General features: G+C 42.6%; 1 protein-coding gene across 1 annotated transcript in view; it reads right to left on the bottom strand.

Annotated features, from left to right (window-relative positions):
- Positions 1-11,668, bottom strand: part of LOC126419433 (chymotrypsin-like protease CTRL-1) — a 192,202-nt gene extending 180,534 nt beyond the window's left edge. The window contains exon 1 of the mRNA XM_050086622.1: positions 11,548-11,668. Within this exon, the coding sequence (XP_049942579.1) occupies positions 11,548-11,668 (121 nt within the window). The remainder of the gene's footprint in view (positions 1-11,547) is intronic.
- Positions 11,669-12,065: the final 397 nt, after the last annotated feature.

The raw sequence follows: 12,065 nt of genomic DNA, 5'->3' as shown, positions 1-12,065 counted from the left end.
ACTCCGGCAAAAGAAGGTCCAAAACGATATCAGGAAGATTCCCATGACTTTTGTCACCTCAGTCTAGTCCATTGAGACAGGTAGCAGAAAAGTACATAATGATCTAAAATAGACTGCTGATTATTTAAGTTGCAACACTATAAATACAGTAAGCAGCAAACATATGAAGAGTAATATACACTTCTGGCCATTAAAATTGCCACACTACGAAGATGACGTGCTACAGGCGCGAAACTTAACTGACAGGAAGAAGATGCTGTGACATGCAAATGATTAGCTTTTCAGAGCATTCACACAAGGTTAGCGCTGGTGGCGACACCTGTAACGTGCTGATATGAGGAAAGTTTCCAACCGATTTCTCATACACAAACAGCAGTTGACCGGCGTTGCCTGGTGAAAAGTTGTTGTGATGCCTCGTGTAAGGAGGAGAAATGCGTACCATCACGTTTCCGACTTTGATAAAGGTCGGATTGTAGCCTACCGCGATTGCGATTTATCGTATCGCGACATTGCTGCTCGCGTTGCTCGAGATCCAATGACTCTTAGCAGAATATGGAATCGGTGGGTTCAGGAGGGTAATACGGAACGCCGTGTTGGATCCCAACGGCCTCTTATCACTAGCAGTCGAGATGACAGGCATCTTATCCGCATGGCTGTAACGAATCGTGCAGCCACGTCTCGTTCCCTGAGTCAACACATGGGGACGTTTGCAAGACAACAACCATCTCCACGAACAGTTCGACGACGTTTGCAGCAGCATGGACTATCAGCTCGGAGACCATGGCTGCGGTTACCCTTGACGCTGCATCACAGACAGGAGCGCCTGCGATGGTGGACTCAACGACGGATCTGGGTGCACGAATGGCAAAACCTCATTTTTTCGAATGAATCCAGATTCTGTTTACAGCATCTTGATGGTCGCATCCGTGTTTGGCCACATCGCGGTGAACGCACATTGCAAGCTTGTATTCGTCATCGCCATACTGACGTATCACCCGGCGTGATGGAATGGGGAGCCATTGGTTACACGTCTCGGTCACCTCTTATTCGCATTGACGGCACTTTGAACATGACGTTACATTTCAGATGTGTTACGACCCGTGGCTCTACCCTTCATTCGATCCCTTCAAAACCCTACAGCAGGACAACGCACGACCGCATGTTGCAGATTCTGTACGGGCCTTTCTGGATACAGAAAATGTTTGACTGCTGCCCTGCCAGCACATTCTCCAGATCTCTCACCAATTGAAAACGTCTGGTCAATGGCGCCCGAGCAACTGGCTCGTCACAATACGTCAGTCACTACTCTTGATGAAATGTGGTATCGAGGTACAGCTGCATGGGCAGCTGTACCTGTACACACCAACCAAGCTCTGTTTGACTCAATGCCCAGGCGTATCAAGGCCGTTATTATGGACAGAAGTGGTTGTTCTGGGTACTGATTTCCCAGGATCTATGCACCCAAATTGCGTAAAAATGTAATAACATGTCAATTCTAGTATAATATATTTATGCAATGAATACCCGTTTATCATCTGCATTTCTTCTTGGTGTAGCAATTTTAATGGCCAGTAGTCTATGTTGGATTGGATATGCAAATTACTAACACTTCAGCACAATCGCTGTAAATAGGTAGAAGAAACTTCAACTGCTTTCTGTATACACGGAAAGATTACACAAAGTGTTTCTCATTCAGGAACAGCTTTTGGATGTAGGTTTCGTTTTGAGAAGGTCGTGATATGCTTCGTGTATATACGATGGAGAAACGTCCCACAGCCCGAGTCAGAATTCTACAAGGAGAGTATCGTCGTCTGTCGAGTTCGCGTTTCATCATTCTGCGATACTGGTGTTTGCGAGTGTCATGATAGTTCGATTGCCATCCGAATATGGACTTAATGATTTCAGAAGGGCCTTGCAGGATCTCAGTGCTCACATGCTGCTAACGTCTGAAATGACACATTGTTGGCCTACGTCAGAAACGTAAGCCGCACGACACCAATGTGTATGGGCCTGTTTTCGGCAAGACACGTACATATGGACTGTACAACGACGTCTAGGAGCAGCACAGACTGTCAGCACGACGATCGTTGTGCCTGCTGCGACACGATCGACGTTCATATGTAGGAAAAAAAGAATACATGAGGCCCATGTGCAGGCTGACGGGATATCCACCGACCGCCAAGTCATCCTCTGCAATGCGACCTGGGAGCCATGTCACCTCAGTCAGGTTGCTCCTCAATAGGCATCATGAGGATGAGTGTACCCCGTACCAGTCGTACAAACAGGAAATAGCCCTAGGCTCTATCGGTATTCAAACCCATGTCTTCCGCATCAGTCTGCTATAGAGGCGGAGTATAAAGGCTTCAAGTAGACTATATTGACGTATAGCATTCATCATCGTAATAAGGGCCCAGCACTGCCGTTGGGTACATTAAACCATCACTTCTGGTCGGCACGGCCAGTACTTTGAACTCAGGCGCTACATTTTTTACGAGATAAGACCGGAGACTACCCAACATTCAAGATCTCCATTATATTATCATTCAACAAGATAACACAAGACCTCATGTACCCCGTGATGCCCTGACCTATCTTGATGTAGAGCGTTTTCCACTGTTGACCTATCCAGCTACAAATCTCCCAACCGTGAAAAACATCTTCTCATGGATTGCCAAGGTATTGGTACACCATCACCCTCCAGCCACTATATATGAACTATGGTACAGAGTTAAAGCAGCTTGGAATGCTGTGTCTATCATCCGTCCTCAGTACCATTCATAGTGCAGCTGGATTAGAACCGTTGTTGATATCAGAGTTGAAAGCTGTGTGTGCTAAATTTTGCACGTTGTAAACCTCAAATCACTTCCTGCAAGTCTGTTTCTGTAGCTGAGTGGTCAGTTTCTCCGATTACTATGCAGAGGACACAGGCCAGTGGCTTTTTCTTTTTCTTGGTGTGAGGTCTGTACCGGGATACAGTAAGCCTCGTGATACAAACTTCGGAGCTAGTTGAGTGAGGCGTACCATCTACGAGTTCTGGTAAGTTGGCAACGGCCGGAAGTTGTGTGTACTGACCCCATGTCTGTCCACAATACATCTGAATGACGCCATTGGCGGAGAATTACAAGATGGTTGGCACTGAATGGCCTGTCATGGACAGATGTCGAAGTGGTGTTCATAGATTCTATCGCACTGTACGCGTACAGCATGTAAAATATTATTAACTATTCTTCCTGATGTTTCACTTTTGACGAGCAGCTGTGTACGTAACCATAGCAAGCAGAGGATGCTTTCGTACTGGTTATCTTATCTATGAGGAAGGTGAAACTCACGTGAAAATTTAATTCCGATAGCGATAATTCTCAAGAGTGTAGAAAGCCACACACGAACGGTGATGGTAAATTACAGAGATAGGAGTGTCTTTAAGGTATGTTATGCAGTTAACGACATACATTCATTAGGATTTAAACCGATTTTACTTGTGTACTGGAATGAAACTACAAGTTTCTAGCAATTCACATTTTTCCTTATGTTGTTGGCGAATAAAAATATTATCACGTTATTATCCTGTCATTCATGAGTTACAGGAAAAACAATACGGTACGTGAAGGACGCCGAAATGCGCCAGGAGTAAATGACTAATGGTCTATAACGCCGACAGCCGGGCATATTTCATTTGCTTATAGTGTTGATAGCAGTTAATCAAGGTGTGAAAAGACCAGTTGCGGAAAGATTAGGAAGGAATTAGTGATCATAGGATATATGAGGCCGTATCAAAGGATGAGGAAAGACTTTGGAGACTACTCATCATTATCATATTCAGCCTGTTTATTAATTTAGACTGGTGTTAGTTTTCTCGTCCAGGTACGGAAGGTCTACGTTAACACAGATACAGCACGAACCAAACAACTTGACCACGTATTTCGCCTCTAGCTGAGAACATTAATTTCCTGAATGGAGTGGATAATATAAATGTGATGTAATTTTTACTAATATTTATATTTTCCATTAAATGATCATTTATTATCTCATTACATTTGTTGATGATGAATGTTTCCTCCCAACTGAAGACAGAGCAAGGACTACTGATATCTTTATACCTAGGTACTACAGTATCTCGGCCGGCCGGAGTGGCCGTGCGGTTCTAGGCGCTACAGTCTGGAACCGAGCAACCGCTACGGTCGGAGGTTCGAATCCTGCCTCGGGCATGGATGTGTGTTATGTCCTTAGGTTAGTTAGGTTTAATTAGTTCTAAGCTCTGGGCGACTGTGACCTCAGAAGTTAAGTCGCATAGTGCTCACAGCCATTTGAACCATTTTGCAGTATCTCGTCATCGCTTCCCTGGCGGACAATAATCGTCGTTAATTATTCCGCTTCTTAGTTAAGGCAATCGTTATAATGACCTTTACGTTCCAAAGATTTCCTTCTCGGTTGTCAGCGGAATGTTCTATGCACGTGAATGTGTTGCAGGGCAGCCCTCAACAATATCAGAAAGAATGCAAGAATCAACTGGCTGTCTTTTAGGTCTACTGAGTCCACAGAGAGGATAGTATATGATAACTACTAAGAAGACAGGCTCCATAAAATGGTTCAAATTGCTCTGAGTATTATGGGACTTAACATCTGTGATCATCAGTCCCCTAGAACTTAGGACTTCCCCTAGAACTAACCTAAGGACATCATACACATCCATGCCCGAGGTAGGATTCGAATCTTCGACCGTAGCAGTCATGCGGTTCCAGACTGAAGCGCCTAGAACCCCTCGGCCACCGCGGCCGGCCATTGGCGCCATATATTAGTCCCTCTTCCGTGAGGTGTAAGAGCTCTAAAATGCCCTTCCTACTTTATTAGTTGGGTGATGTATTACTTCATAGACGACCTGAAAGACACTATCCTATAGCTATCAAGGTTAAAGAGATTAAGCCCTAAACCACGCACGTATCAGAGATAACTGTCTACAAAACAGAGAGCCCTATTGCCGAGTCATCGATCGACTCGACGCTTCTTGCAGTGAAGCTTCCAGGCGTTTTACCGACCAAGCAGCGATCGTCACAACATCAGGTAGTCGCCTATGACCATAGCTTTCTCCTCTCCTGTATTATGTGCTTTTCATTGTCTGTATCTTTCAGTGTTATCGCCATCTGGAAACTAAGATGTTATTTGATATACGTGTATTTTTGCTTCGTGATTAGTATATGGAAGGAGATTTATCTTTCACCTATCAGATTATATGCACCTGCGTCTCCATGACGTATAATGACCTCGCTTGTACAAAAAAAAAGGATTGTACTTATTAACTGTCTGTCAGTTCCTTTTTATTTGTAACTGTTGCTCTCAGAGTTCTGAGATATAATGAGACACGGAGTTTCACGTGTGATAAACAGGTACAGTCTATCAAATACAGAAGATGAAAGATGTATGTAGATGATGCGATTTGGCGTACCGAAGCATTTTTGTCAAGGTAACCTTTAATAATGCTTTATGCTGACTGACAAATTAACTCCTGACTATGGAGTCCTAATGAACAAAACATCACAGCTTATTTTTCACTCACAGGCGTAATACTATCTACACACTCGATTTTATCCGTTTTGGTTCAAATGGCTCTGAGCACTATGGGACTTAACTTCTGAGGTCATCAGTCCCCTAGAACATAGAACTACTTAAACCGAACTAACCTAAGGACTTTACACACACCCATGCCAGAGGCAGGACTCGAACCTGCGACCGTAGCGGTCGCGCGGTTCCAGACTGCAGCGCCTAGAACCGCTCGGCCATATCCGTTTTGCCCCCTAAAGGTCCAACAACAGACAAAGTGCAGTGTTGTTGTACAGTCCGACAACGTAAACTGGTGCAAGTTGTTTTAAAACTCCATCAAAATGGAAACGTGCAATAGGGAAAGACCGACAACATGGAATACGTAATAAAGAGCCAGAGGCCAACAAATAATTACTCAAATTAAGAAGGGCTTAACGTAAGGGTCCCTCCCCCGCTCCCACCATGAATGAACCTTGGACCTCGACGATGTGTCATCGTTCGCATGTCACAAAGACACCGACAGATGTGCTGGAGATGCAACCACAACGGAGAAGAATCCGAGGAGATCTCATATTAACCCGTGGTTCCTGAAGAGGGGAAACAGATTTTTCAGTCGTTGCAAGGACAACAGTCTGCAAGATTTTCAGATCTGGCATTGTAATATTAACCAACGTGGCCTTGCTGTGTAAGAACTGCGAAAGGCTCAAACCGAAGGGAACTACACACGTCGGTTTTTCGAGAGCATGCAGCTATACCTTATAATTCAATGATGGTAAAACCCTTTTCGCTAAAGTATTATGGAGTTAAAATACGAGTAGTCCCTCATTCGGTTTCATGGACGGGGACGTCACAGTTAGATGTTTCCATTAGAAAAACAAAGTTGGTATTCTAGTGGTTAATTAGGTAAATAAGTTAGAGTGTTTAAAAAGGGAAACGGATAGGCTGAAGTTATGTATAGTTTGAATTTAGTGCGGTGACAGGAAGAAAACGGATTCTGGCTAAGTCAGTGCAGGGTTGCAAATACAAAATTAAATAGGTGTAGTGGAAGAAGAATCCTAATAATCAATAAGTAAATAGAAATATGAATAAGCCACTGTGAATGCATTATCATAGACAAGATACGCACGAAGCCCCACCATAGCAGTACAGCTTTATATGCCAAGTAACTCCGCAGTTGAAGAGACTGAAAGGATATACGATGAGTTACAAGAAATTATCCAGATACATAAGGGAGACTAAAACTTAGTTGTATTTCTTGGGACTAGAGTTCGATAACAAGAAAAGAAAGAGAAAGAAAAGTAGTAGGAGACTATAGTCTGGAAGAACGGAATGAAAGTTTAAAGACCATGTAAGATAGTTTCAGATTTATGATATAATGGTAAAGGAGAGATTTAGAGACGAGATTTTAAACTGTATGACGTTTCCTGGTACAGATGTGAACGCAGACAATAATGTATTGTATATGAAGTGCAGCTAAATAACCTGCAAAATTATGGGAATTAAGGAAATGTAACCTGAATATGCAGAGGGAGCGAGTGGTTGTGGAAAGCTTCCGAGAGAGAATTAGTCATTTAACTGGAAAACACGAAAGTAATGCAATAGACGAGAAATGGTTAGCTTTGAGAGATAAGATAGTGAAGGTAGCAGAAGATTATGTAGGGAAAAAGACAATACCTATCAGAAATACGTACTTGGGTAACGCATCAGATACTGACTTTAGTTAACGATAGGACAAATTATGGAAATGCAGCAAATGAGACAGGAAATGGGTATACAGGAGTAAAAGAAGTTAAATTGATAGAAAGTGCAAAAGAGTTAAGAAATAATTAATGGAGAGCAAATGTAAAGCTGTGGAACCATGCAGTAGTAGGGGTGACAGATGCTGCAATACAATAGTTGAAGACACCTTTGGAAAGAAAAGAAGCAGCTGTGTGTACGCCAAGAGCTCAGATGGCAAGTCAGTGCTAAGCAAAGAGGTGGAATGTGGAGTAGAAGGTTATACAAGGGAAATAAACTTGAAGGCAATATTATAGAAATAGAAGATGAAATTGACGATGAAATGGGTGATATGATACGGTGAGAAGAATGTGATAGAGCACTTAAAGATGTAAATGGAAACAGCGCCCCTGGATTAGACAGCATTCCTTCAGCCTTTCTGAAATCCTTTAAAGTTCCAGCCATGACGAAACTATTCTACCCGGTATGTAAGATCCACGAGAAAGGCGAAATAGTCTCAGACTTAAAAAGAATGTAATAATTTATAAATACCCTGACGGAAAAAATTACAACCCCCAAAAATAATTAACGTAGAGCAATGAAATTTCGGGAAGATATCTGTCTAGGTAACATATTTGATTGCTTTACGTTGCAAGATCACAGGTTAATGTAACCTTGAGATAAACTATTGCAATTCTGAAATGCTGGTACATTAATAACCGGTGTAATCGCCAGGATGTTGAATACCAGCACGCAAACGTGCATGATTTGTGTTGTACTGGTGCCAGATGTTAGTTTGCGGGGGTGGAGTTACATGACTGTTGCACTTGGTCGGTCAATACAGGGACGGTTAATGCTGTTCGTGGATGACGCTGGAGTTGTCGTCCGATGATGACCGATACGTGGTGATGGAACAGGGCAAGGCAACATACCGACACTGTAGAGCATACTGGATTACAAGAAGCACATGTGGGCGAGCGTTATCCTGTCGGGAAACACCCCCTGCAATGCTGTTCATGAATAGAAGCGCAACAGGTCGAATCACCAGACTGACGTACAAATTTGCAGTTACGATGTGTGGGATAACCATGAGAGTCCTCCTGCAGCCATACGAAATCGCACCCCAGACCATCACGTGTAGGCCCAAAGTGTTTAGCACACAGACAGGTTGGTTGCAGGCGCTCAGCTGGTCTCCTTCCAAACATTACCCGGCCATCACTGGCACCGAGGCAGAACCACCTTTCATAAGGAAACACAACAGGTCTCCACCCTGTCCTCGAAAGAGCTCTAGCTTGCACCACCGAAGTCTCAAATGGCGATGTTTGGGTGACAGTGATATGTATGCTACAGGGCTTCTGGCTCGGAGTTCTCCTTGAAGTAATCGATTTGTAATATTTCGTTGTGTCACTGTGGTGCCAACTGCTGCTCAAATCGTTGCTTCAGATGCAGTTATGGTGTGCCAGAAACATGCCCCAAATACGATGGTCTTCCCTCTCGATAGTGCCGTATGGCCATCCAGAGCCCCGTCTTCTTTCTTCCGTGCCAGCAACCATGTCCAATGGCTACGTTCCTGCCAAGTTTTTCTGCAATATTGCAGAAGGAGCATCCAGCTTCTCGTAGCCCTATTATATGACCTCGTTCAAACACAGTGAGATGTTGATAGTAGTGAAGCAGTCTTTCAGATGAAGAAACATGCCGACCAACTTTCGTTCATGTCTCACAACTCCTTCTTGGTTTTTTATTAGTCGTATTGTTTGAACGATGTGTTTATCCACATGATGCGGAATGAGTAAGTTTACAGGGTATGTATATATGTTAACACAAATGAAAATATTATTTTTTAGACGTAGTACACTTAAAACCAATGAGTGTTTTCTTGTTGCCTGCTACCAGTTTTTCAATAGAAGTTCGTCCGTGAAACGGAAGGTGCTGTCCAGGAGACACAATTTTCGATTACATTTAAAACATACTTTGCTACCTGTCAGACCACAGATTTTATGTTGTTGAGCAGATGATAAAAAAAATTTTTTGCTGCGCATTGAACTCCTTTTTGAGTCGCTGACATGTTATATAATGAGTAATGAAGGTCTTATCGCCTCTAGTGCCGTTCTTCTCACACTGTGATGGATTATTTGTGGTGTCACCGCAAGGCAACACACTGGCTAGGTTGTAGGCTTCAAATCGGCCGCGGTCCGTCAGTACACATCGAGTCGCCACTGTCGACGCTAGCAGACCGAGCGCCGCCACTCGGCTGGTCTTACGAGACAAGCTAGCGCACTGCCTAGTTCTACAGCCGACTTTAATAGGAATGGTTCACTCGTAATAGCTTCAGAGATCTCATTTTCAGAGACGCTAGTTAGCATAGTCTTCAGCTAAGTCATTAGCTACGACCCAGCCAGGCCCCACATACAGTTTATGCATTGCCAACTGATCTGCATGTGTGAAGCAATCAGAATTGTACAGCAGTATTCGCAGTTCAGTCTATAACTGCACTTGGAAATATTATTGTACAAAGTCAATATCGACGTTCATCGCTGATTCTGAATTAAAGCTAAGTATTTAATTGTATTCCTGTCTACTAACTTCTAACCACCCAAGATGTTCCAGATACATCCCGTCAAGCATAGTTCATTGATCCTCACGTCAGCCTGCGTGATAAACGCATGCAATAATGCCCACCCCTTGTGATCAGACTAAGAGTCAAATTGCGTGACTCAGCCGGGTCACCCTTTTCCTATGAGGCCCATAGTTCCGCCTCATACATACCATTATTTATGACTAATTTCGCTAGCGAATATACGTATTGTGACAGCGCAGTGAAAATGCGTAGTTCGTTGAAGAGATAACATGATGTTCATGGGCGAAAAACACGTATTTTTCTTACTTCTCGCTTTTGTCAATACTTTCTAAGTGATGAGTTACTCCAGAACATAAGAAGCAGGCTAACACAGGCAAAGATATCATTCGTTGACAGAGTAACTCTACTAGTATAAAAAATAGACCATTACTTGGAAGTTCTGTATAGACTCGTACACACCTGGAGAAAAAAAAATGTTCAAGAATCACTGACTGAGGGAAAACCAGTAAAGAAGAGATGTAATTTTACAGAAGGACACAGAAGATTAAGTTGACTGACTGCATGAAACTGGCTGGAAATGAAGAACACATTCAGTATGCCGCGATCGCTATCTAGAAACTTTCATTGTTCCAAGATGACCAGCTTCAATAGTTTTATTCTGCCATCATCTAATCTTACAGAACGTGTTATAAAAATTCCATGTCATATTATATGAAATCAAAGCACAACAGGCATAGCATGTGTATACATATCCCAATAAAAATAACGTTGTTGAGAAAATGCACACAGTTGATAATGTCCTTCTATCCATACACATCGGCGTCGGACACGACTCTCCCAAGCCTGCCACAATAACGAGCAATTTATCAACGATGTGTTTTTTATCAAGATATGTGTGTGTGTGTGTGTGTGTGTGTGTGTGTGTGTGTGTGTGTGTGTGTGTGTGTGTGTGGATCGCACATCATGATTTGACTTCATGTAATATAACACGGCACTTTTATAAGAAGTTCCATAATATCAGATGATGGCAGCGTAACATCCTGGAACATAAAAAGCTTTTATAGTGCAACTGCGGCGTGTGAAGCTTGTTCGTCGTTTCCAACCATACCGATCGCTCCACAGCACTACATGTGTACCTCACATAGGAAACGTAAAAATTCTGTGCAGAATCGTCATGGAAAGGAATATATAAATAACACCAATTAAAAGGAGGAACGATAAGGTAGGACATGTGTTAAGATATTAAAATATAACCTCAATATTACCAGTGAGTTTCACTGAGTGCAAAATTTGACAGAGGAAGAGAGATGCAATATATATACTCTTTTTATAGATAATGTCATATTTATTACTTTTTAACTACTTCTTTGTCTTCATTCTTCACACACTGCATTTGTTTCGTAACAGTTCCATTGCAAATAGCCATTGTGAACAAGGACATTTTTCATGTTTCTTTGAAACATCGCACAATATCAAACGACTATAAACAGTAAGTAACTGAAGATGTTCGACGTAAATGACATTCTGAGATGAAGAGGTTGGCAGAGACGAGGAAACAATAACAGGCCGTTACATACGTGGGAGATGAAAACAGCAGACATTATAAACACATTAACTCTTGGCAATGAAAACAGTGGTTATATAACTTTATCGTCAATCAAATGTCCGTTTTAGACGTTTCACTGTGAAAAATGACCTTCACTAGCAGGTAGACTCACTGCGTTTGGTAGTACTCGTCCTCGCCGAAACTGCCAGCATAGCAGACACAAGTGTGAGCAGGAGGTGCATAGTCAGTGTTCTCGCTGCAACTGCCTGATCAGTAGTGCAGTAGCCGGCCATCGCGTCACCTTTATAACGTCTCGGTCATCTCTTAGCAAGTCTTTACATGTCTGTTTAGATTCGTTATGAACGCGCTGCCGCCATCTGTATAAACTACCAAACTCCCTATTAGTCGTAGGTTAAAGAATGTATTTTTAAGATATCTATAATTCTTTGATCCCTCATCTACGTCAATGAGATAGAAATACACTGCAGACGAATGCATTCAACAGATTTTTGCTACAGTACACCTTTCGCAGTATTTACTGCTCCTAAAAATGAGAGTAAAAGCAGTAGAGACATTTGATAAGATTAGCTGTTTTATTCAGTAATATCCTGCGCATGTGGACACCGATTATTCAAGAAATTTTGTCATATACGTGCGTTAGGGTTTAGTTGTCGGGAGCATTTTTCCACA

This window comes from Schistocerca serialis, chromosome 9, assembly GCF_023864345.2.
Source record: "Schistocerca serialis cubense isolate TAMUIC-IGC-003099 chromosome 9, iqSchSeri2.2, whole genome shotgun sequence".
NCBI lineage: Eukaryota > Metazoa > Arthropoda > Insecta > Orthoptera > Acrididae > Schistocerca > Schistocerca serialis.
The sequence above is the reverse complement of the archived record's forward strand: the minus strand, read 5'-3'. Positions and strand labels throughout refer to the sequence as shown.